The following is a 27494-nucleotide window of genomic DNA, read 5'->3' on the forward strand; positions in this document are numbered from 1 at the left end:
GAGCTGATAGGTATGGGAGAGTAAGTATAGATCGGTTGAAATTCATAAAATGAATTTGGGAGAATGTAAAATATTGATAAGTTGAAATAAACGTAAAGTAAAACGAATTTGATGCGATACTGAATGTTGACGGAGCGTGAGGTCGGCCATATTGAAATAATTTAAAAAAATGGCCTCGAGACAAGTTCCGCTTCCTTTTGTCCCTTCGTCGGCTGGAGCAGAAGACAGAAATGCACCTGTGTCGCGTACTCGTTTGGATAATGGGTATTATTGACATTTCGGTATTACGGAACGGTCGCGTAGCATGAATATCGCGATAATATACACGAACTTATGGGGCCGATAGGGTAAACATATTGTCGTAATGCAGGTTTGACTTTGACGAAGGGCGTATGTACCAGGGGTTTTGAACTAGCCGCTAGTGAGGACGTATTAACGGGCTGCGTCACGTGGTGGCCACCCACGTTTCGGATTGTGGGTAAACAAGGAGGAGAGAAATATTTGTGCGTGTCGAACTGGTCGCGGTGAGGCAGCCAGCAGTATCGTGTTGGTAAGGGCCGGCCATATTACGGAGATTCGCGAAGAGTGTTTAGTGATTGAGTGATATGTCCACGTATTCGCAAACGCAGGAGAGTGACGCCTGGGCCCTTTTGGCATTGAAATCGGCACCCGCGAGCCCCTCAAAAGTGCAATGGAACACAGAGGCGAAGGGAATGCCGATCGCGAGGCTCGAGGGCCGCGAATTCGAGTACATGGTTCGCCAGAAGCGCATAACCATCGGTCGCAACAGTAGCAAAGGCGATGTAGACGTAAACATGGGTCACTCAAGTTTCATATCTCGAAAGCATTTGGAAATATTCTACGATCACCCGTACTTCTTCATGATGTGCAACGGGAAGAACGGGGTCTTCGTTGACGGTGTTTTTCAGCGCAAAGGGGCGCCCGCATTTCAGCTGCCAAAATCGTAAGCTATTATTTCCCCCCTCCTTCCCCCCTCCGGCACCGATCGCTCCCCCTTAATCTATATCGCACACCTCCCCCCGCGCTCCTCCGATAATACCCACCGAAATATGAACTCAATGTAAACAAATAATTCCTAGTAGCCGCTGACCCCGTAGACGGGGGGCTTAAATCGTTACTACAAAAATCACCACAGAGGGTGGCATACTTTCCGAAATAGATTATATATTCCACGTGAAACTATCCGGCTCACTCTCAACTACAATTAGCACTTTTGTTTACTCTCTCGTTCTATTTATAGCTATTTGCTGCTCGGGGCAATTCGCCTGCATGCTTTTAAATCATACAAACTTAAACCATCACGTATGTACCATACGAACACGTTTTTACGGTATGTCTTATCGTGTGATGTAACTGCGGCCTGTCTCTGTAACCTAGAATGCAACGCGACTCTCACGCCTCCAATTTTTCATCCCGATTATCGGAGCGACGCTCGTGTAAATACTCCCTTATGTTTTAACACTGTTTTTCGTCGATCTTATCATACGCATTTCATTCACCGAATGTTTTCAACAATTTCAAAGCAAACTCATTATGTCACGTGTTTTTTTTTTTTTTCCTCATGAGAAATCAATGATATAATACCTGCAGTAGCAAGGTAATCAGTGGGATGACTTATGGGATTTGTATAGCAACCATTCTTAACAATATGAGGTGAAGTCGAGAAAGCAAGAACTACGCGTTTCACGCTTTTTCTTTTGAATATCAACACAAGTCATGATTGGTTTACTGATAATTTAACCATTCCAATAACACGAAAATAACAAGCCAGTGTTTGCTCTTTGAATAAGGAAATGATGAAAAACAATAATATTGACACATGCAAATGCAACACGTACTGATATCCATTTCGTTATTTTAGGTGTACATTTAGATTTCCAAGCACCAACATACGGCTTGTGTTTCAATCATTGATCGACGAACAAGAGCAGAGCAATGTCCGAGTTCCGTCACCGCCAAAGCAAAGAGCGCCGTTGCCGCCTCTTCGCATCAATATTCCAGACACAGGATACAGTAGTCCGTTTCCTTCGCCCACAGGCACGATTAGTGCGGCTAATTCTTGTCCAGCAAGCCCAAGGGCGGGTCAAGGCAGGAGAAACATTTCAGCAGACCTTCAAATGGTCGCCGCATACGCAGCTGTCGTTGCCAGTGGTCCTCAGAATTCCAGCATTGAAGTCGGGCAAAGTTCAAGCCGACAGATAAGTCCTGAGCCTGGAGCGGAACCTCGATATAGAAGTGGCGGAGGTGGGGGAGCTAATGGAACACCTGCGCACTACAGTCCTCCGAAAGATGACTCGAAGCCACCTTATTCTTACGCTCAACTCATAGTACAGGCGATTGCTTCTGCTCCGGACAAGCAACTGACACTTTCGGGGATTTATTCTTACATTACTAAAAATTATCCTTACTACAGGACAGCCGATAAAGGCTGGCAGAATTCTATAAGGCATAATCTTTCACTCAATCGCTACTTCATCAAAGTCCCGAGGAGCCAAGAGGAACCTGGTAAAGGATCTTTTTGGAGGATAGATCCTCAGTCAGAAGCTAAACTTATCGAACAAGCATTTAGGAGGAGAAGACAAAGAGGGGTCCCCTGCTTCAGGGCGCCCTTCGGCTTATCGTCAAGGTATTCTTTTCATTCATATTCTTCTTACTTATACATGCATATTTTAACCTACGCACTTTTTATTCTGGATTGAATTTCGTACAGAGATCAGAAAATTGTGTGTTATATGCTCACTGCTGGAGTTGGGTTTCCTGGGGCCACAGGAGCTCAATGTATCTATCGTTCAATGATCAGAGTGATAGATAGAACTTTTTACAATTCGTATTGATGTTTTTAAAAATATTTTGTCAATTATTTTGTCAGAAAATTAAACCATCATTACTGTGTAAGCAATTTTTATAAATGAAGATTATTTAATCGAAATGAATGATACGTATAGACTTTTCACGTAACTGCAGACCTGTTTTGTTTTTTCATTGCGTTATAATCTTAAAGAGTCGGCATTTGACCTTTGAGACGAATTTTACTTCAATGCTGGCAAAGTGATTTTATTTTTCCATATCACAATCAAAACATAAAACGATACAGTATGGCATTGAAATTTCTTGGCTAGCTAATAATATCCGCGTAGTACGTTGGAATAGAGGTTCAGTTTCCCTAATTGAATGAAAACGGCAGCGGCAAGTGTTCTAATGCTTAAGAAGTTGACTTTCTTTTCTCTCCGCGTTTACATGTAAACAAAGATAACAGTTGGAATTAATAAATTCACAGGAGTGCCCCAGCTTCACCATCACATGTGGGTATCAGTGGGCTTATGACACCTGAGTGCCTGAGTCGGGAGGGATCACCAGGGCCAGAGTCTTATCCAGATAGTTCTGTATCATCGCCGGCAGGTCAGCTTACGAGCCAGTCAGCCCCTGGCTCGCCTGGGCATCCCTATGCTCCACCTCCCAATCACAAGGGGCGTCTGATGCAGCAGATCACCGTTGTTACAAATGGAGTAAACAGCGACGGAGCCAGAGAGGGTAAATAAGTGCTCAAGTTTCATTAAAAATCATAATTCCTCTAGATATTTGTGATAAATATATCACGCTGCGAATGGTGAGAATAATTATGAGTTTTGGAGGTAGAAAATTTTGGTAGTGGATTTTTCCTGAAATCTTGCTTATATCTCAGCAGCATCCAGATATATTCTCCTTCATTAGTTGGGTTAAAGTCTGAAATGGATAGCATTTGATTTTTCGTTTGATGTTAGGTGTGACTGCCTTATAAAAATGGAAACCAAACTATCTCATGTACAATTCTGCAATGTTTGGGTTCCGTTTGCTCTTCTTAATCGTCAACATATTTTTTTCATCATTCTTCAAGAACCAGAAATATTAGACAAGAAACTGATATAATTGAGCCTTTCTGTTGCAAACTAAGTTTTGAACGTTCACGTCCGAATCTAGGTGGATACTGTGTTAAATGAACATTCTCTCACAGATAAATATTTGGTGCCTGGAAATGTTGGAGAAGAACACTCTTTATCGCCTGCTGGACAATATAGTCCAGCTCCTGTTATTGTACAAACTTCCTACAACTACAGGTATGTATTAGTATAGGACGGTCAGCTCTCAAAAGAGGATTTATCCTGCATAGAAATCTGCCTAGATAATGAATTGTGCTTTTTCCCGTCAAGGAATGAATATGTATAATACGGATGACGATGAATCACGTAAAGTTTTATTGGTTATCATTTTAGTGGGAGCTTTATTGGACCTGATACAGGCGTTGGGGTTGGAAAGCGAGCGCACGATGAACCTGACAGCTCGCCAGGTTCTCCAGCCCCTTTAGCCATTGTTGAGAGTCCAGAGCCCCCTGATCACCAGCAGCAGCAGCAGCAGCCTAAACGTCAGCGTCTTCATGACGCAGATGATCACTGAAATATAACTCCACTGATATCTTTCTCCGTAGGACTTTGTTACGTTACATTAATATTTTAATCAGCGCTCCATCCATTTCTGCCCATTTTCCAAGAAAGATTTGTATAGTCAGGCATATTGAAGTTTTCCAACGTAGAGGCATTTAAAAGTTTTCATCTTTGTTTTTGATTTTTTTTTTTTTTTTCTTCGTATTTGGTGGGTAAGATTTTTTCAAAAACAAATCTACTGCCTACACCAACATGCCGGCGAAATGTCACTGAAACACAGTATATTTTTCGTACACCTCTATCACTCAAGTTATACATAACATTATGCACAGCCCATAGTGTATTTGTTACGATTCATGAATTTCTTATTCAAATTATATTCTCTAACGATGTTTAAAAATATGAGAACAAATTGCACATAGGTATATACATACAACTCGTAATTATTTTCACGCAGATCACAATCGACACAACTCTGTTTCCGTTTATGTGAGTATAGTTTATTTGTATACCGTTTTTTTTTCAAAAATTGTTTTTTCAATTTGCTACTTAGTAGTATGCATATACATGTTGACAAATCATGTACTTCAATATTTCGCGGGGTAACCTCGAGCGTTGCTATATTTTAAATGAATTTTTCCTCGTTCTTGTTTCTTCTGTGTAATGAACAGTGAGGTTCCAAAAAGTATAGTAGTTATAGTAGTACTATCGATAGTTATTATGGGTACATTTATCCACGTATTTTTTCCCTTTGAATCTAATTTTGCTGTGAAAGAAAATCTGATCTACGTGGACGCAGATATGTAGTCGGTTCATTTTGCTGAATTTGATAAACAAAATCCCTATGGTCGTTTTCTGAGTTGAATACACGTAGGACAATGCATAATAACCGCGATACACAGTTTTACTTTGGAAATGGTTCCAGATTGTTGGTTGCAAAGCTGTCATTTAAAACTCTTATTCACCACAATAACCAAGTTGTTATTTTAAATCAACTGATATATGGTTGTTTTACACGTCCTCATCCCCCTTGCAAATGCGCTTGTATTCGCTATAGAAGTTTTAGAATCATTACGATTATAATAGTACAATAGTCGTAGCAAAATCATGTAAAAATATGGAGAGATAAAACAATAATATTGTCAAGTGATGTAGTCACTGGTCATAGAAATATTTTCTTGTTTTTTCCTAGCAAAGCTTTAAATTTTTCCCTAGCCAAACAAAATCTCACTCTGTTGTCGTGGTTACCCTACGAATTTAATATAACAGATGCTGTCATTGCTTCTACATTTATGATGGGAAAGTCACATTTTATCATTTATCATTTTCCGTTACCGTCGGTAACTCATGTAAATTCCAAACATTTGTTTGAAGAAACTTTCATTCGCATGCTTGGAACCTAGATGATTGCAAAAAGAAAAAAAGCTATCTAACCCGACTGATCTTCCCTTATATAAATATTTTACTAGGCGTTTCGGAGCGCCTTCGTTACGAAAACTTCGGTAGACTTCAGATGCTGCTGTATAGTGTAATTATTTTACTAAAGTAAAGTTTTTAGTAAAGTACTGTATTCCGCGATCACATACTCTTATTCTTTCGATTATAAGCTGAGGTTTTTTCTTATCGAGTCATCGGTAATTTTTGTCTTCTAATTTCCTTAATAATTACAAGATTGAAGCAGAATTAACCAAACGGGTCCAGAAATTTAGTTGCCCAGAGAGTCGCTATTTTCAGGTGAAATAATATTTCTTTTTGAGCGTTAATGTATTGTTCATTAAAATCTCCGAGTGATGAAAGACCGTCTGTTTTTCTCACTGGTACCTTGTGAATTCGCGAAGAGTGGAATATTCGTGCAGGGTGACCATCAGTACTCAACAATTTATCACTGTTGCTAGTTATTTTATGTAGAGTATATTGCAGTAGAGGTATTTCTTTTTTTTTTCGTTTCATATATGTATATATGTATTCATACACACATATTTTTTTCAAGTAATGAATTTCAGCACTACATATAATAAATCTGTATAATAAATTGTTAAAATGTTGAGTAAACGAAGTCGTCAGTTTTCTTGACATTTTTTTTTTCTTCAAATTTTCACAATGATTCTATTTTACCGCCAGCTTGTAGTAGCCCTCTGTGTATGAAATAATTGCTTAACCCATTTGAGATAAGCATAGATATGAATAGATATGACACGTACAAACACATGTACTAACACCGCTGAAAATAATCTGATAAAAATATTTGCAATAACTAATAAATAGTAGTTGCACGAGTATATAGTATCAGAATTAGATAAAAACGATTCTGGCTTTGAAACGAGGAAAAAGAAAAAAAAAAAAAAAAGAAAAACCAATTACACAATGGAGATAGAGATAGAGAGTAATGATAAAAGAACAAATATTCTAGTGAAAGGCTTTCATTATTTTTTCTTGCCACTAAGGTTGTTAAATTTGATAAGTTTTGTTTTCACCTTCACAGTGTTTCACGATAAAGAGTATCTCATCCTATTATGTATATTTCGCAATTATAGTAATATTAATCCTATGACATCACGATACTCTGCTTTTAATTACGAAAATACGGAAAGAGCAATTTTAACATTTTTCTACTACGTGCAGAAACTTGATCAGCGTATTTTACTGAACTATCACTCGGTTGTAATTCATTTATAGGTAAATATATACATATACGCATACATGCGTAGTATCAAGTGACACCACTTTCCCAGTATAAATAAGCAGCAATTGACTTGGATAGAGATGTGGAATGGAAAAAAAATAAAATTAGGCAGACCGACATATAAACTCCTGGATTAAACTTCGATGGTTGAAATACAGTTCTACTGTATTTTCAAACTTTCGTTCGTGGTACATTTATAAAACTGGACTTTCGACATTTTCTCCAGATACGTGTACTGAAATTGCCTGTATATTTTCAGAATCTGTTTTGGAGAAATAGTCTACTATGGGAAAAGGAACAAAAAGAAAAAATCATAAACTAATATGGTGAACGATTAAAATCTGATCTCTCCTTTTCTGACTTTAACTAACCGTCACAGTATTTGACCTCTGCTTGGCGATTTAATGCCCACACTGTTGACCATATGATGAAAAAACAAATTTGTACTTCATTGTTCACAATTCAGTGGACGGATGGCCTAAAAGGGATAATGGGGTTTTTGGATAAGTCTGTAAGGCTGCCAGTTTGGGGGATGAGGTAAAGCGCCCTCCATAAGTAGTCCATCAATCAACTAATCCCGTTTTTATTTTTATTTTTATTTTTTATTTTTTTTTTTTGATAGTAATGAAAGGGATACGACATTCAAAAGAAATTACAGAAAATTTGAATCTGCTTATGTATTGCCTTGATTGCATGAAATTTCCTTGAAATCATGGAACAGTTGCGTAGTTCTTGTCCCTCTTATCAAAACCTCTACCGACCCCAAGCCTTTTGAATCATGAATGCGTTGAACAACCGTAGTTGCAAATGCATATTTGATAGAAAGAATTACAAAGGTAAAAAAAAAAAAGGAAGTTGAACAGAAAACACATAAAATATATTATAAATAATACGTTAGATACATATTATAAATAAATAAGGTACGGTGGATTCCTTTTAAAATCCCATTACAAGTCCCTCAGCTCCTTCCCCATAAATTTCTCAATATTATAATAAATGTTTTATTTAAATTTTGTATACGACGTATAGGTACTAAATATTATAATTACAAATTGTTCAAAGGCAGATTAACCTTTTACGCAAGATACAAGTTTTCCATTTTTTTTTTTTTTACTGTCAATCTCTTACTTTCTTTCTCTTTTCAGGAGAATACTTGTTCAAGGTACAATGTACCATTCACAGTAGTGACACTCATGAAACTAGAGAAATCGTGGTATTAAAAAAAAAAAAAAAATTAAGAAAACTGATAAAAGCGGTCCGATAAATTTTGAGGTGAAATATTCTCAACAAAATAATTCATTAAAGGTTGAAAAGCATACACAAACACACACACACATCAATATATTTCTTAATCATGTTTCATCCGTGACCTCATGATTTTGTTTTCTATGAAGAACCTGCTGTTTGCTTACAAATGAGAAATATAGATATACCTAATAGTGACCTAGTTGGTCGTAGTAGATACATTATATGATGACTTCAGCTCGTCTTATCATTTAAATCAAAGGTTTTTATTTGATAATAACTATTATTCATAATAAAACTAATGAAATTATTATTGTTATTATTATTATTATTATTAATATTATAATTAGTTATAATTAGGTTGAATATAATTAATTAATGAATTGAAAAGGAAATTTGGAGCGATACAAAACAAAACGTAAAAAAAAAAACTGTTAAATGTTATTCAAAAAATAATAACACTATAAGACGAAGAAATTTATTTATTAATTCACACAATCCGTTATTTTGGAGATGCTATATTAGTACTATTATACATTATTTTACACGAACAATTGAGTGGTTGGAGAGTTTCGAATTACGGGAAATAGAGAATAGGAGAGAAAGAGAGAAAGAGAGAAAGACAAAGAAAGAACGCTAGAGTGCATGGAAGTTGAAAAATGTTGAGATTTGGAGCGAATAATAATTCAGTCGAAAGTGAGCTGTGAAAACGACGAAGAGAGATGTGAATATCTGAATTTGTTGGCTTTCGATAAGAATGTGGATAAAATATACAATCGATTCCGGACATTTGTTGTATCATCATTTGCATGCACAATAACCCAAATCATCACTATTGAATATCATTCATGCAGGGCATTGATTTGACGGTTTCTTAGATGCGGAATAATAATAATTTTTTTTCCTTCCGCGTGTGTTTGAATCTTTCAAACTGAAATCAACGTACCGACGACCTATATTGACGGAAACCAGTGAATTGGCTCTTAATGAGATAACGCGTGTTATAAAGCTTCCTCTTTCTTTACAATTATTACAATATGTACGTTCGCGAATGTCTTCATCGCTTTGATATCAGACGCGAGTCGGCTGCAGCTTCTCGTAATATTCCGAAGCCCGATGAATAAAGTATACTTTCTGTATCCCCGCAGCGTAAGAGAATTGAAAATTAAATAAATCAGCGCGCAGACGGCGGGCATAATTAGCTGAGCGCGAAGCGGCATAAGGTATATGCATATAAGGTATAAGGTACATACCTGGCTGGTATCTGCTTATCAACAATAAGGAGTTGCTTGCGGGATGAGCCTGAAGGAAGCTCTCAGCTCCTTAGCTTTCCGCTTTATGTACATATACGTACGTATACCTATACAGGGACTTGGAACCGATGTGACAACTGAAAGTTTATCGCGCGCTTGATGTAGAACTTGCGAAATGCGCTATCCCAAGCAATTAGGTACGGCGGCTTCCTTTATCATCGTGAACCGCTCGCTCAAATACCGTTGTGGGTATAATGCATGTAATCAGGGATTCAGGAATTCAGTTGGGTGTATTAATGTTTCCGAAGTCGAGAAATGGAATCTATTCTAACTGTCACACAGGCCTAATATCCGCAGCTTTTACATTATACCAAAAATATACATCGTCACTGCACTTTCGTTCAATATTTTTATTCGATCTTCGAGAAACTTCCGCCGCTCGGTGGGAAGCTGCACGGCGTTATTATATAAAAAAAAAGTAATCCATTGAAAAAAAGATAGGATAGTTTGCGGTGAGTATATTATCTCAGGTTCGAAGCTGTTGTAGTACTTTGTTTCATATCGGCGAGTTCGACTTCCGGTTTTATTGAAATCTACCCGTCGATTATTCTTTTTCAAATAAAGGCTGCGATACTCATCATCTTGTTTCATACCTTAACATTGCACAGTGCGGTATGAGGGAAATATAGTCTGCATGGAATATTTCTTACACGGGAAGCGAATCAACAGATTAACGCAAGAACTTCCGGCAATGAAAATTAATTACACACTTAACACCTGCGGCTGAAAAAGAGTAGGTAGGTACCGCGTTGCAGCCGCGTTACTTATTACATCCGCACCGCAGGCGGATGCGGTGCAGTTTCTTATTTTACCGAAGCAATAACCTCGAGATTAAAAACGGCGTTGATTTATAGAGTATAACGTCTCTAGCAATTGAAGTTATTGGTCAGACGGCCGGTTTCTCGCTGAGAATCGCAAATGCTATTCTCTCAATTATAGGTATAAGCTGCTGTGTTCCGTGAAATTTTCATCCTTCCGCCAATCTTCCGAAGCTGCGCGAAAAAGAAAAACTCGACTACATCACTCGTCGACCTTTTATTCTCCACTTCGGAGTGACCCTGATAAAATTCTCTCCTCGACGTCACTCTGGTATATCTGCTCCATCTCCGGTGTCCTGAACTTTGTGAAAATAAATTTTCGATTATCGAAGCTGAAGCGGTATGGTAATCTCTTGTGTAGTAGCAGCAGCTCAGGAGGCGAAGTGGTTCAGCCAAGCCTCGAGTCAGCCCTCCGCCACCGGCACTTATCCTTTTAAGGATAAGGAGAAGGAGAAGGAGAAGACACCGTCGTTCTGTCGGCCAGCGGCGCCGACAGCAAGTCGAAGCCTCTTAAGCCGCGAAGGCTGTGTCTCTGAAATTTGGGGTGAAGTGATTAAGGCCTTCGGTCGTGTTCCAGGCGATGCACTAATTCGCGGGGAGCGTTCGGGCCCTTCCGCAGATAAGCTTAACGTCCCCGGTCTCGATATTACATATACATATTGAATTTCGTAGCGGAGGAACGGTATACCCGCATTATCTCCGTTTATCAATCTTGCCCGTGTTTCGAGATACAAAATTGATGGAGGTTACTGATCAATTTACCCGAAGCTTAACTTGCTGTACGTACCCGGATAAACGGTCTACGCGAAGGCGGAAAATTTTGGTAGTCTGTGGAAACAAAATCGTTCTCTGTGAAAATCTGATCTCTTTTGAGTACCTAGAGATATTAGATAGAAGAGATTTGCCGAAGAGTTTTCGGGGGAGTATTTACTTCACGTGTTGACAGAGCGATCCTATAACACGTCGAAAACATATCTGAAAGTGTTATTGCAATATCGAATGTGCGAACCTACGTGTGTGCTGATAAAAAAATATTCCGAGTAGTTATATACGTGCGAATTACCTACGCAGAAGAGCGTTTTGCTAACTGCGCAACCTAGGTTTGAAAATTCAATTTATCAAATGCTTTTCCTTATATATATATATTATATATATATATATATATCCCTCTCCCTTTTCAGCACTGCGCGGTAAACTGTTGGAAAGTCAAACACAGAGCTGTAGAACTGACTGACAATGAGTCCGTAGAACAGTTGGCCAGGGCAGCACTTGGGAACTAACTTAAGACGATCACGCAGCACTTTGTCTGTCCTCCGAATTTCCCTTGTGAGTATAATGCGGCCACGCCAACGTGTAGCCGTGAAAATTCTCGAACACACATTTACAACACCCCCTGCTTTCGTTCGACGATAGTATTATTATGTGCAAGAAGGAAGTAAACTTGGTCTTTTTGGGTCGAGCGTAAGTTTGCAATATAAGTCGTAGGTGAAGTCGAAGCCGAAAGTACGTTGTGCGTTTTTTTGCAAGGCGCGAAATTGAGGTTAGGGTTGCGTAATGTTAGATTTGTTTGCGACAGCGCATGCGCACAGTACGGAAAAGTCCACTTTGAACTCGTAGGGTTTAAAAGTGGTATTTTCTGTACTCTACGCGTACGCATTCGCAGACTCACTCGACCGTCATGGAAACGGGTACTTTGTGTTTCTCAAAACAGTATATGAAGGGAGAGATGGAAGCTAATTCCCAAATTTACACTTTCCACATTACGCATGATCTCATTTTTAGATACCACCGGGTTACACAAGAAAATCATCTGTCAAATTAAGTTTCAAATGTTAATTTCTACCTATCAAAAATAACGAATTCAGATCCTATAACGTTACGAAGGATTTGTTAGCAGTAAGTAATATAAAATACCATTCTCGCCAATTGGTTCTACAAATATTTTCTCACATCACTAACTTCTCCAGAATTTCGCATCGCTTTAGTCTAATATTTAGTCTCATTATTTTTAATTACCTCTTTACTCTAGTAACATTTTGCAATTGAATTCAAACTTTTCGAAAAGAAAATTTCACACATGGCCGATTCTACCGTGGGAACTTTTACCTACCTTAGAATAGGGGGATATCATTAATCTCGAGCCTAATATTGCTTAAGATGCGATTAAAGGGTTCTGCCCCACAGCCTAGGAGTCGATAAAAGCTTTCATTTCATCCAGCTCAAAAGTTCCCGGTCCCCCTCATTTGCTCACCGGATTTTGAGTTCATTGACCAATTCATTCGTGATCCCCCTCCCTCTGCGTCTACGCAAATATCTTTGAGGCGCCTCACAGTGGTCCCAAATCCCAAGAAGCTGGCCAAAAGTGGAAAAAAAAATAATTTTTTTAGGGACTTTAACAAATCTAATTCGCTGATTATTTTGTTTTTTTTTTTATTCATTTGACTTTAGATTCGTAATTAAGGGCCTCAAAAATCTTCATACAGAATGTTTCAAAAAAATTGAAAAAGTACTCGCCGTGTTGGAACCATTTTTTTTTTGCCATATTCGAGCCATAATATTGTTTTTTTTTTTTTGAATTTCACCTCGCATTCGTAACCAGCGACCTCGAAAACCCCTATATCCGAATTTTTATAAAAATCAACGAACGGGATTTGGGACCGCTGTGCGCCTGGAATATACGCTGAAATGTGAACGATTCGCACCATCTCCCGAAAGCACCATATACCGGCTATTCAACTATAATGAAAATTCGAACGCCGGATAACCGTGCGAGTAGAAAATTCCTGCAGGACGCTGAGGCCCGCGGTCAGTTTGCAGGCTCTACTCGTGCGGGTGGGTTTGGATCTTTACGGGTGTTTAATCTCTAATGCGGACACCGGTACGTGAGTCGCTTTGTAAACGCAAATCGTGTAGCTCGCTTCGCAAAATCTCGTGAAAATGTGATATTCTCACACGGTATTTCGGTTTATTATATCCACCCCGGTGTGTATTCTTTTGCTCGTAGAGACAGGCAACGAATTTTCTTAAGTACAAATTCGTTACGTTTGAAAAGAACACGCCGGAGCGTATTTTCAGCGGGTGAGCTTCGGTGATCAGATTTCTTCTCCTCTTTGCGTTTTTCCACTCTGGAAGCTCCATTCGATTGGAAATCGCTGCTAATTCGAGTGCAGCGGATTATATGGGGTCAAAGCGTTCCCGTGTTAAGGTGCCTGTAATCGATTTTACTCAGCTCCAACTTTGTTCCACGATGCAAGGGGTCAGTGCAGCGAACGTAGCGATCGATGTTGCTCGCTTCATGCACGAAAATATCAAACCGTTTATAACTTGCCCTCGAATAAAGCTCTCTGCAGCCGGTGCTTTGCGGATTATATCGGAAATATTTAGCGAGTCTTCGACGGCACGTAATAATAACTGTGCACGAAGACTGACAGCTGAAGTTAAGTGGAATTCAATTTTACCTCAGAATTTACATTTCCATTTTGTCTTCCGTCAATCTGTTCTTTTATTCTTTTTTTTTTTCTTAGCGAGAGAGGAGAGAGAGAGAGAGAGAGCTGATTTACCGATATTCAAAGCTCTAGGACACTTAATCGATTTTCGGTACCATTTAACACGAAGAGCCAACATCTTATTCTTTCTTTAAGCCCGCCTCGGCTTCCCCATTTATCCAAGGGTCCCGGGTCTTTCCCTCTTCCCAGAAATACTTGATCTTGCGCGAACTTCCTCCTGCTACAAGCACTCTGAGATAATGACAACGTTAGCGGCGTAGCGCGTCGGCGAGCTGCTATATCGCACTGCGTTCTGCAAAGCATGTAGTTTCATAATTGTTAATTTATAAAAGAACGTGTAGCGAGAAGTGGATGGAATAATGGTATATACGATATACATACTTATGTAGACTTTTGCAAGTCGTATCGATATCCGCTTAAGTTTTCCATAGACAAGCATAGCATTGTTGTATGTATAAATAAAAATCACAGTTTTCGAAATTCTGACACCATTTTTCCACGTCAAGTATTATATCTTCTTCATTGTATCTATAAGAATCTGTGTCCTCGAATGCTTCTCGAATCTTTGTCACATGGTGTAATACATAAATGAAATGACGATCTTCCAGATTAACCCTTTCAGTCACACATTATTCAGCTGAATATTTTTGCCTGAATTTTCTTACACGGGGGTTTTCGGGGTCGATGATCATGAATCTGAAGTAACAAAGATCGTGTGGAGTTGTAAATAAACTGTGATAAGGTTGGGTCAAGGAAATTCTTGAGGTGAGACGCTTAGCATCCCACTGTGACTGAAAAACAGCCTCATATACGCTTTCGAAGCGATAGACCATACAATTTGCTCCCGTAGAATACTTACACAGACGGGGGTCGCTGATTAATTTACAAACATATCTCAGGTCAGATTTCCATCAGTGGTGGTGATCCTTCCTACCCTCCCCCCTCCCTTGCTTTCCTCCGACGTTTTCTCATCCCATCCACATCACAAGCTCCACACACCAACGGTGTAAGTTAACGCCAGCTCGTTCGGAATAGAAGCAAAAACCACGAGTCGTGCCAAGCCCTGATATTGCCTTACTGCTCAGCATAATGTCCCCAATGTCCCACTCATATTTTCCGCTCGCATATAGCTGATGGCCTCAGTCTCCGTTCAGCGACGGATCGGAGCGTTGCGCGAACTTGTACAATGTTTGTTTACTCTTCGGTGCCGAGGCGATCGGTCAGTGAGTGACTAATGATAGCCACTAAGCTAAAAATAATCGAATACGATTCGGTTGAGTCGGTAAAAATTAATCGATTAATCGATTATTTCGTAGTTTTTTGAAACGGTACACTTGGGGACAATGAATCCGGGACGGCTAATTTTTTATACTAGACAGTTATGTTGGCAAAACAGAGAAACCCACAGCGCCATAGTGGTCTGAGCCTGAAACAAACTCAACCTCGATAAACATAATATAACCCATGACCGTCGAATCTAACCTTAGAATACGTGTCAATCCGACAAGTCATTATCCCCGCGGTATTCTAAGGTTAGATTTGACGGTCATGGGTTATGTCAGGTTTCTCTGCGTTGCCAATATAACTGTCTAGTGTAAAAAATTAGCCGTTTCAGATTCATTGTCCCCAAGTGTACATATAAAAACAAAATTTCGTACATTTGAGTATGTATTCTTAATCGAGGAAAAGATTTTTGATAATTTACAGTTTCGCTCAAAATATTTTTCAATTTCAGGTGAAAATATTCATTTATCTTTCACTTGTTGTATCAAATGGGTTTGAAAAATAATCGATTATACTCGATTAATCGGGAAATATAATCGATTTAATCAAGAAACGCTTATTTTTAGTCATTCTCATCAGTGACGGTTGTTAGTTTTGTGCATAGTGTCTTTCAGCGCTGTAGGCGTGTGTTTTGAATCTGCAAGCGGGTGGTTGGGTAAGTGAGCTTTGTATTTTGACTTTCGAATATAATATCCTGCGCGCGATTCGCTCGCAGCTTTCGCTGTTCCTCCTGTAGCCACAACCCAACTCGATTCCCGACCTTTTTCTAGGCTCGTGTTTTCGGCAAAGTTTTTCTACTCGTCCAATACGAGTCACATATTTTTAAGATTTCTCTCGAGAATTTGACTGTGGGTAAAAACATTGTTTGCGAGAAAGGATTTTCACTTTTTAAAAGGTTTGAAGGCCGCGTCGTTACTTTCCGGTTCCTACCTCTTCGCTCTTTTTTTTTTTTTTCGCCATGATCGGTCTTGTATTTTATTATTTTCTTTTTGCTCTCTTATCGCCGATTCAAACGCAGGCGGTATCTCACCGCGTTGTTTCCTCTATGATTCTACTGGATTTGGTTAGAGATTTATGGTGTGTGAACGGTCTAATCCGCAAATAAACTGCGCTTCTCTTCGCGATACTTAGCTTCTGCAGCAGCCTTAAACAGCGAGGTCGGGCGCTAGAAGCAACACGAACAAACTCAATAATACGTAATGCACGTTTATTTGTTCGTTGTATAGTTTGCTTAAACAAATTGGGGTATCGGGAAAAGGACAGAAGGAATGAAAAAAGCAGAAAACTGAGAATAATTTGCCCTGGAAATTGAAGCGCAATTACAGCAGCTGTATATGTACATCCGTTAGGCGCAAATTGGGTATTCGAAGCAGAATCAAAGTTCCGATATTTAAGGAGAATATATCAATTATATCGCGAACGCGAAAGCGTATGGCTGCAGTTTCGTAACCAACGCTGCCGACGTAACGAAGTCTCCTGCGTTTTATAATGTAAATTAATTATATCATAGTGATTTGATTAACGAAACGGAATATTAAATGGAATGGAATGGAATTTAATTAACTGGCCTTAATGCGTACATATTGTCAAGTCTACATAAGTTTGTTACATTTTGCGACTGTGCTGCATATCGTCTGGGCTAATCGTACTCGTTTTATACGCTGCAACGCGAATGAGGAACTGGTGCGTAAAAAGGCTTTTCCTCGCTCGGAGAAAGCACAACAAAGGCAGGCGAAAATAGCCGTGACAATTTATTCGCACGTAGGGTGAAGAAAACAAAGAGAGGGAAAATTGTTTTGCGGACAGGCATGTGATCGTCGGTATAAAATATATATATACATATATATATATATGTATATGTATATATATATTTCTGTTTCCGGTGTGAACGTGGCGTGCACGGTCTAACGTAGTGGCGGTCTGCGGTGGACGCATTAATTCGTGAAAATAGCTGCCCTTTCTCCTGAAATAATATTACATATACCACGGAAGAAAGGCCGGCAGGATAAGTGCGAGGTGGATGTGAAGAGAACAAAGAGACTCGCGAGCCGACCGCCAAAAGACGAATGGCGGAGCAAGAAGTTGTAGTGCCTCTTTGTTTTCCCAAAGAACGGTGGCTTCCACCCTTTGCTTCGTCCTTGCCGAGATCCTGGACCCGAAATCTCGCCCCCAGACGTTTCTGTCGTTACACGTGTGCAATTACTCTCCTAAGGATCGAGGACTCGCTAATTGGTAGAAATTTCATACGAATCCTCGTAACTTTCCTGCGAAAACCATGAAGTCATTTACTCTATTCAGCAAAGGAGGTGAAACCGGAGACTCGTGTATATGAGCATAGCTCAATTTCTGAGAAAATTTAATAGCATCTCTGGTAAGAGTTATGGTCCCGATACCTCTGCCATCTATTGAGGATATCAAACAAATTTTCTTAATCAATCTGAAAGGTTTACAAAAGAATATTGATTTTTGCCTGAAAGTATTTTATCCAACCCTTTGAGTCGCACATTATTGTGCCGAGTCAACTTTTCTAAGAAGATAGTATTCCACGGTTTTTGAGGTCACGGATTAAGAAACTAACATCATGTTTCAAAAATTCAAGATGGCGGGTGAAAAGTCCAAATTTGATCGAATGCAGTGAAAAAAGTCTATGCAGGGGTTTTCGGGATCGCTGATTGGATTCGCTATACCGAATTTTCAAAATCTGATTTCAGATTAGTAATCACCGACCCCAAAAACCCCTGGACTGAGTTTTTTCTCCGGATTCGATCGTATTTGAAATTTTCGTCCGCGGTATCGGATCTGCCATTTTGAATTTTTTAAATCCGATTTCAGATTCGTACTGTGACTCAAAGGATTAAGGTCCCCCTCTTCTTCCGCACCTCGCGGAGAATATTTTGGTTAAAATTCCTTACAGTATTATCGAAGAATAGAAAATATATTTCTGAGAAGTATTTCTTTCCGGATGAAATGGCAATATCCGTATCATTTTCTCGGGGATATCGCATGTCGAAAAAGCGGAAGTGTAAACAAGGAGAAAGTCGCGCGTCGTTTTGGTCGGTCTCGGTACTTGGGCCGTCGGTTCGCCGTTATTCCGGGCAGGCAGCGTTTCGTCGTCATTGGCCATTGAATAACCCTTTCTATATATAAGGAGGCGGGTATAAGCTGGGAGAAAGAAGAAAGCCGGTACCGCCTCGCTGATTACTTCCGGAGATAAGATTTCTCCGGCACCTTAATAGTCACACCTATAGGTATACGCCGCCCTTAAGCCCAGAGCATAGAACGACCATACTTTCCTCGGCGAGAATCTGTTTTCTCTTCCCGTCGGTCTAACGTTTTGTTCCTGATTCTAGCCGCCCGAAATAACAGCTAAGTATCCCGAGGGAGACGCAAGCCTGGCTCTTTTTCGCCTCACCTTAGCTTCGCCCGAGTAGCGTAGCTCGTTTTTCAACCCTCGGCTGCGACGAACCGATAAAAGGGGATATCACCCGGGTGTCGCAAAGATAATTTCGGAAGAGAAAAGCGAACCGTATACCGTCAACGCGCAATTTTTTCCTTCTCGCCTTCGAAGTTTCAAAAATATTCAGCTCCGAAGAACGAGGTCGGTAAGGAAGGGGGCATGCGGCTATATACGAGTGGGTGGGACTGATGTATTCCGAATTTGAGAAGTTCCGAATATATGTCGGTGGCGGAACCTCAAGTGAAGAAATCAAACTTTGACGAAACAGCAAAGTTTCGAATGGTCCGAAACCTAACGCTCAAAGTTCCGAAAGGGCGTAACTCGGACAAGTCAAGGTTCCGAAAGTGCGAAAGTGAGAAACATTAGAAATCCGAAACGTCGAAATTCCGAATGATCGAAGATTCTCAGTTCCGTGAATTACTAAACTTTGCTCTATCGGAGCTTGAATTTTCGGTATCTTGAATTTCGGAACTTTGATCCTTCGGATTTCCGACCATTCAAAATTTTGTCGTTTCGTCGACGTTCGATTTCTTTTCTTCAACTTTCGTGACAAGATAACTCGGAATCAGGTGCTTTCGGAACTTTTCAATTTCGCAACTTCAACCCCGTTCCTCACAAATCTCGTCGAAAATGCGATCGGGCCATCTTGTCTTTAACGTCTGTTTTCGAGCAGCGAGGATTTTCGCGATGTTGGATATTAATGCGAATTCGCGGGATCTGCGGAGGCACGGAGTAGACTAAAAAAAGACAAAAATCTCGAGCAATAGTCCAGGGCGCGAAAGCTCTGCAGCACGGCAGTGTTCCCCCTGGAAATCTCATCCGACGGATCAACGCTTGCATTTATAAAAGGCATTTCTTTTTCTTTCTTATCTTGTTTGTGCCGGCTTTGTTTCCTTTTCTTTCCCATTTCCCCCGGGCTTCATTCGTCTCTATTCACTCCGCTGCAGCCTCTCTTCCAGCTTCCCGAACTCCGGGAATTCCACCCTCGCCTGGATAGTATACATTACGGGACTGTAAGGCAACCGGCGAACAGGGAGAAAAATATTTTCCATTATACACAGGAGACCGCCGATCCTGCACCTATTATGCGTCTATCAGCCGGCGTGCCTTCTTCCTTTCCATAATGCTCTTTTTCCGCGCTCCGTATAGCTACAGCCTTCGAGATTACGTAATTGCAGCATTCATCGCCCCGTCCGGGGTCTGAAAATCACGCCATGAAATCGCGAGTCCTTCCTGGGTAGAGAAACGTCATGCAAGATAATTCTCCGAGATGAAAATTTAGCTTCGGGAAGTGAATTATTGTTGTTACTTAAATTTATAGCCGACGCTAAGGTCAAGAGAGGCCAAATTGCAGACTCACTTTGGATTACGGAACATACCCGGGGAGGTTGGAATCCGTTAAACACCTGAGCGCACAACGCCAGCTGAAAGTGTAAGGTTTCCTCGAGGAATCGTTGGGGTCCTCCGGACGCCGATTTAAGACGGACCGGGGCCGGAATAATTGAACAGCACTCGAGACAAATAAATAAGCGATTGCCGCGAGAATACACCGAGCCGCCTCGACTCCTGCGGCAGAAAAGCTCGGCGCGAGCTTTTATCTGCGAATGTCGGTAACTTGCCTCGATGGCTCTCACTTTCGAACTCAAGGTCTCGAAAGGAGTCCTCCGCGTATCGGTACCCAGATATATTATAGGTGTGGGACCGCGTATTCGAAAACCGTGGGAAGGCGGGGACGGCGTAGAATAAATATAAAGAAGAATCTTGCAGGGGCGTGAAGAGGACGAAGAGACCTTTTTTTAGGGGAAAAGATGAAATGCCCAGAGTCAGCCGGCTTTGTGCGGGCGGGCGGACAGGCAGGCCGACTTGCCGGGTGGATGGGTGGGTCCGCTTTTCGTGCGGGGGAGGCTGCGGTAACTTACAGCCATTTCCATTAAGAGGCACGATTTCGAGGATTTATTAGAGCCGCGTGGTGTGGCGTGTCGGGGTGAACCGCGTACCGGGGACAGCGACCGGCGTCCCCGTCACCGAGGTAAAAAATCGCCGGAATTTAAAACGAGAGAAGAATAAAACCGAAACAAGTATCCAAAAATTTTTATTAAGGCAAGGTTTGGGGCGGCGTTGAAGTTTCGAATTTTTTGCTGGCGAAACTCAAAGTAAAGAAATCAAACTTTGACGAAATATCAAAGTTTCGAAATGACCGAAATCCGACGCTCAAAGTTCCGAAAATGAGAAAATAAGAAAATTAAAAAATTTGAAACATCGAAATTCTGAATGATCGGAAATTTTCAGTTGTGCGAACTTCTGGGTTGGTGAAATTGTACGAGTTTGATCTTTCTTTGTTTTCGATTTTCGATATTTTCACGTTCGGAAATCTGGTCGCTCGGATTTTTGGTTTTTCTAATTTTTCACACCCACTCGTCGAGTAAACTACGCTGAGTGAGTGCATGTTAACTTTCGGAATTTTACTTTATTGTAACTTGAATTTTCGAAATCTTGCATTTCGGAACTTTGCGTCGTCGGGTTTCTAGCTGTTCGAAACCTTGTAGTTTCGTAAAATTTTCATCTCCTTACTGCAAGTTTCGCGACAAAATGACTTGAAATTAGACGCTTTCGGAACTTTTCAAATTCGGAACTTCAGACTCACCCCCAAGGTTTGATATTAGGACAAGATTCTCTGATAGTTCGTTACTCGAAACGGATACCTATTTAACCTTGAAATTTTGCCGAATTTCCCAACGTCGCCCATAAGACGGATCACGAGGGCAAAGAACCGTGCAGCAAAGGCGCGAACGAATCTCTCGCGAACCTAACGAAGTTCGTGTTTGTTTAGGAATGAGGGTCAAAGATTGGACAAACAATCCGCGGCATCTGTGAACCCACTGTATCTTTTTCATCGTCTGTTTGTTCCGGCTTCCCACCTTCGCTCGCGCGATATAGGCAGACATGTGAGAATATACCATATATATAAGACTAGCCACGTTTCGCGAGATGATACAAACAAATATATATACATCGATATTATCGATGCAATGATAGATTAGGGTGTATCGAAAAACCACGTTTCTGCCAATTTCTACACGGAAACTAGTGTAGAAAATTTCTGTCTTGACAAAAGAACAAATTGGTTTCAAGGAGAACATTTTTGGTTGATATTTTTAGCTTTAGCAAACGGTTTTAAATTTCGGAATTTTCTTAATACAGCCAAGTATTCTTTTGTACAGTTTTTTTATCCGACGCACACTGTATGGAAAAGTGTCACAGTGCGTAAAATCGAATTTTGCGCACCGTATTGCAAAAAACTGTCTTCAATTCTCCACCGAGTTATTTCCTCTCTTCCTCTCTCTCTCTCTCTCTAGGTATGTAGGTATATGTCATGTCTTGTATGTATATGTATATGTACACATAAGACAAGGTAAACGTCAACGACGTCGTCGCGGCATCGATTTTCAACGCTTCTCACGTCCGACCGGCTCTCCAGCCACTCACTCCAGTGACGCAATTGTTTTCGGTGAAGAATTCGAACCCCGAGACTAGAAGTTATTGGTTTTAATCTTTCCACGGCTTGGCAAGAGTTACGGCGAATCGCTCGCGCTGGTTTTTCGCAAGTACTTTAAACTTCTTTCCTAGCCGATTTTCAGGGCACGGTATAAGACGAGGGTAATAACGGGACCGCGGAAAGGGAAGAGAAGGGGGCGAGGCGAGGTCGCTGCTGCTTCGAAAGTGATTAAAAAATATCCAACATTTTATCTTCATTCCGACCTTTTATCCCGGCGGGGCATGATTTTGCACTTATAAATTCCGTTCGTGGTTATGTAAACGGCAATGAAAAAACAAAATGAAAAGAAGACGTGAAAGAAAAAGTGAGCATAGAGCGTTACGAACGGTAAAGATTATAAAAGTTATGGAAAAATGTGGGTACATGCAGATGTGCGTATAATAAATACGTATATATTGTGATAATAAAGAATTAGTTATCGCTGTATGGATCGTAAATTTTAACTGAGAAACTAAAACAGAAAGAGAAAAAATTAATAAATGTAACGAAGAAGAAAACGAGAACGTGGAAAAGTTTTATCCCGTTTTTTCACCAGATTGTTACTCAACTTTGTACATTTCAATTATTCTACACCAAGTTCTGTATAATTGTTTATTTTTTTTTTTTTTTGCTACCGCGGCTTTTTTCTTCTTCTCTTCTTTTTTCTACTCATAATTTTTCTCTCGTTTTGGTCGCCGGCGGCTCATAATTCAGCTCCTCGCGATAAAGTCGCCCGGCTGAATTATACTCGTACACGTACATCGTATATTGTATGTACATACGTAGAACATACGTAGGTGTATTAAAATACATGCATTGGGTATGTGTGCGATAATTCTATGACCTATAGTACTATTATTATACAAAATGTCAAAGAGTACGAGGAGCATCGAAGAACGATTCTCCAAGACAGGTGTATTTCCATGAATGACTGCCTATAACTTACGTTATATTCGCGTTTATCGCCTTGATGTTTCAGAGCGAGAAGGTGATGGAAAACTGAAACTCTACTAGCGGTGAAATACCTCAGCTTATAGACGGACGCGTCTGACGTGTTCAGCGATTTGTGGGTGAATTGGATATTCGCAATTTTCCCGTAGGAAATAAATTTCGCAACTAGGGCAATAAAATTTCGTCAAGTGTAATTAACTTTGCATAATATTTTACACCAAGTTTCCGTTATTCCGCACTTACTTTTTTCCTATTGAAACAATTTATATTATATCGGTTATATTATCGTTATTCTTCTTATTATCATCATCGATAATTTTCTTTTTTTTTTTTTTTTCTACAGAAATTGCTTTGCAATCAGAATATTAATACTTTGGCAAGCGTTACCGAGAAGAGGAGATTAATCTTCATTTGACGAGATTAATTGTGCAAATATTGATATTTCCAACCCCCCGCCCCCAAGGTATAGGTATACCATCCGTGCGAGATTATAAAGCCTGGGGAAAGTCTCTCCATCGTCTCGCTCTCTCCTCCCTCTCCTCTCCCCCCTCCCCCCCCCCCCCCCTTTCCTCTTTTTTTACGGTGGTAACGTTTATAAAGGGGGAGGTCGGATCTCTTGGTGAACCTGAAGCAAAAAACGGAAAAACAGGCAGAAAAAACGGGAGGAGAAACTAAGCCAGCCCACTTTAGCGGAAACGAGGTTCTACCGTGTTTTTCATCCGTGTTCGCCCTGTTTTCCTTGCGAAGAGGGGTCGAATTGCAGCAGCGGGAAATCCTTGAGCGCAAAAATCAGCGGCTCCGAAACGCCGTCGGAGTGTTATCTAACTCTAACGAATTTCCCACAATTTCTAACTCGTTTCACTTAACCCAACCCGAGCTTACCTGGGAACTGTTTGTACAGTATAAGGAATTCAATTATTGTATTGAGGAGAGGAAAAAATTCGTGCTACACGGTGATTGCGTTTGATCTGTGGTATTTTATAAATTCTTCCCTCCCCCCTGCAACAATTTTTCGTTCCGACTTGGAAGAACGAACAAATTTCAGCTGTACCGCTGCAGTTTTTATCGTTTGAAAACCTTATCGAATCGTATAATTTGTTCGAAACGTGGGGAGATGTTGAAATTAATCGTGTATAATAATAATACAAAGTTTGCGCATAAATTCGCAATGTGCACAAGGCCTTACAGCCGGGCGTCTGCAGGCGAAAAATCGCATCGCGGAGCAATTAGTAGGAAATGTAAGCACCGACGGAAAATATTATGAAATTAAGCCCTGGCCGGGTGGATGATGGTTGGAGGACTGGGGGCGGTGGTCTGGAAAAGTTTTAATTAAAAATGATTGTTGCCCCCCCCCCCCCTCCCACCCTTCATTACATAATAAAACAGGTATTAAAAATACACGTATATACGTTATTATGCCACAACGGCGAGGTGAAAAGTATAACTTTTGGAATAGAGGAAAGCACAAGAGAGAGAGAGAGAGAGAGAGAGGAAGCGTGAGATAATCACGGCTGGTGCGGAGAAGAATGTTCGCCAATTACTCGAACCTCGAAGAGCTACGCGTACGTGAAAAGTTAATTTTCCACGATGAAAAATTCAGCCTCCGTTCTGACGCGGGACGAGAAAAATATGATATCTGCGAGCCGCACCTGCTGTCATTCGCCGAGTGAAACCGGCGAAACGGGGCATAAAGATGGCTCTGTCTCTTATCGGCAGCGCTGGTGAAAGGACAGGTGTGGGTGCGGGTCGTAAAACGTAGGCGATACAAATCTGCGGAGGAAAATTCAACCGTCGACTCCGAGGCACGTAGACGCGGCGTCGAAAATTAAAGCTAAACCCTGCACCCGCCACTCGGAAGCTTCGCGAGCTTGCGGATCGCGCGTGAAAACCCCTGCAGAAACATTGCATAAACATTGCCGTGGTTCGGTCGCTTTTCTTTCTTTCTCACTGCTCCTATGCTCCATACTAGGTGATAAAATTCGAACCTCGAAGCTAAAAGAGCCTCTCGAGCTTCGAGCACGCGATGCGCGAGGAAATTGCGCGAGACTGATATCAACGCTGTTTCAGGCAACAACAGAGCTTTCCCATTCGCGGGGCTGAGAACAACCCAAGATTCAATTTTCACATATTTCGAATTCAACTGTGCCGAACCATTTTCATTCAACGATTCTTATAATCGCTCACTCAATTCGGCCAATTCAAGTTCTCTGACTATACTCTGGTTTCGAATTACTTGCAATATTCCAGAGGAACATTATAACTTCAAGCATTCTCCTCGCGGGTCATTGGCTCGATCGGATTTACCGATTTATATTATCATCGTTGCGCGGAGCGAAAACAACGACGTAGTTTTCAGAAGCGATTTTACTTGTACACATCTCGCCATATTTTACATCATTATTATTATTATTATTGTTGTTGTCGTCGTCGTCGATAGATTAACCTTTTTCTAATCAAAAACACAATGATTATAAAGTTTCTAATCGCAAGTGTCCTCCGGTTTTAAATTAATTTTTATTCATAACTTTTGTTTCAGTACAAATATATGTATATTACACAAACAATTGTGGAAATTTTTTGTATTCAACACGCGCTTCTTTATTTCATTTCAACCTTCCGCATCTCTGCAATACCTACCTATGATAATTAATATTGTTGTTTGAATCGAATGCTTCAATCAGTTCAATGCAGGTCATTCATTCTCCATCTCTATTTTCATTGTTGCGGCTCAGAATCAAACGAACTACAACACAACCAAATAGTGACGAGTAGCTCTTTGGCGATGAAATTTAGCCCGCTTCGCGGTATATCTTGAGCGTACTTCGAACAAGGTTCGTAATTTCTCTAACACGTTTTCACGAATCAATAAGTTGCCCGGATCCCTACTCGATCACCCGCCCAAAGATCTATATCGATCCCACCATCGATGGTGAACTTGGACGAGTTGGAACGGGGCGTGAGGAACAGGTGCCGAGGTGTGTATAAAGGACAGGCGTTAGGGTGTCTTGGGAAATTTGAGGGAAGAAGGAAAGACGGCTGTACCTACTAGCCGGGCTTCGTCCCGAAAATCAATCGAGACACCGATGGGCCTGTTCCTTTCAGATCTTAAGTAAAAGTTCCGAAGGAAAATTGCACGTGTCAATGCTTTCAGAAATACGCTAAAATGCGTTTAACGCTGAGCGATTAACGTACCGGCGAAACGGGGCTGGAATTGAGGCAGTTCGTATTTTAAAGCTGGAAACTGTGGAAAACAAGGGTTTGGCGGGGCAAATCAATCGCCTGCTTCACAAGGGGTTTCACGATACGTGTCAGAGGGGGGCCGGCGGCTTACGCCGTTTATTCAAAATTAAATCGAATCAAATGAAATTGAGATTCGTTGAATACAAATCGTACCGTTAATACGAATATCCACCGCCACCGCAGAACGCTGCACTTCTCGTTTTATTTCCACTTTTATTCCTGGCACCGAAATACCCGAATCCGGATTCAATTCCTCGACTACTGTGATTCGACGATTCTCAACCCACCTCACGTTGTTTTTTTTTTCGGTTTTATGTTATTCACGTTTATCTCGATGCTACCGGCTACGTGACTTCTTCTACAATTTTACTAATTTTAAGGCATAAATTCGTAATCAGAGATGCATTGTACGTTTTGAACCGTACAGGTTTTCGAATAACGTTTATTAAACTCGACGTGACTCGCAGTTTTTTGAAACGTTGCGCACGAAATCAAAATTTCGTAAATTTCCGTACGCAGTCTTAATAGCGGAAAATTTTTCTCATAATTTATAGTTCCATTAAAAATATTTTTCAATTTCAGGTGAAAATATTCATTCATCTTTCACTTGTTAATCAAATAGTTACTCATTGTTAGTAAGTAAGACAACGATAAGAACTGATACTCTAATCACATAAATTGATATCGCATTGCGTAGTTCGTGGGTGTGAAAAGCAAAAACTGATTGCGAGGAAAAATAATCAATTATACTCCATAAATCGGGAAAAATTAACCGAAATTCGATGATTTTTGGTAATTCTTAAGCTTCGCGCCAGATCCATTTGCGAAGCTCCGTCATCCAGACGCGGAGTCGTTTCTCTAGTTTCCTTGGCCTGATCGTCGGCAGCCGGACTTCTCGAACTCTGCAGCACCCGAATGCATCCCGAATGTACTCGTATCTTTAGTCTGAGACTCACCCCCTCGCCGAGAGAGGGGATGATCAATGGGCGTTAATATCGAGGTTTCCCGGAGGGTTCGCGCCAC

General features: G+C 40.6%; 2 protein-coding genes and 1 long non-coding RNA gene across 3 annotated transcripts in view; 2 read left to right on the plus strand and 1 right to left on the minus strand.

Annotated features, from left to right (window-relative positions):
• Positions 1 to 193: 193 nt before the first annotated feature.
• On the plus strand, positions 194 to 8400 carry FoxK (forkhead box K). The gene is made up of 5 exons (XM_046610865.2): positions 194 to 964; positions 1883 to 2647; positions 3299 to 3552; positions 4013 to 4115; positions 4272 to 8400. Exons 1-5 carry the CDS (start codon positions 606 to 608, stop codon positions 4450 to 4452), a joined length of 1662 nt encoding a protein of 553 aa, XP_046466821.1. The 5' UTR covers positions 194 to 605; the 3' UTR covers positions 4453 to 8400.
• A 5645-nt stretch (positions 8401 to 14045) lies between these two features.
• LOC124211825 (uncharacterized) lies at positions 14046 to 15038 on the minus strand. Its single transcript, XR_006881521.2, has 3 exons — positions 14864 to 15038; positions 14386 to 14700; positions 14046 to 14296 (listed from the first exon to the last, which is right to left on the minus strand). It is a non-coding gene; the product is annotated as an uncharacterized lncRNA (long non-coding RNA).
• Positions 15039 to 15829: 791 nt separating this feature from the next.
• Positions 15830 to 27494, plus strand: part of LOC124211735 (uncharacterized) — an 83395-nt gene continuing 71730 nt past the window's right edge. Inside the window, exon 1 of the mRNA XM_046611088.2 lies at positions 15830 to 15943. The gene's annotated coding sequence lies outside the window, so the exon portion shown is untranslated. The remainder of the gene's footprint in view (positions 15944 to 27494) is intronic.

Source organism: Neodiprion pinetum, chromosome 2, assembly GCF_021155775.2.
Source record: "Neodiprion pinetum isolate iyNeoPine1 chromosome 2, iyNeoPine1.2, whole genome shotgun sequence".
Classification (NCBI taxonomy): domain Eukaryota; kingdom Metazoa; phylum Arthropoda; class Insecta; order Hymenoptera; family Diprionidae; genus Neodiprion; species Neodiprion pinetum.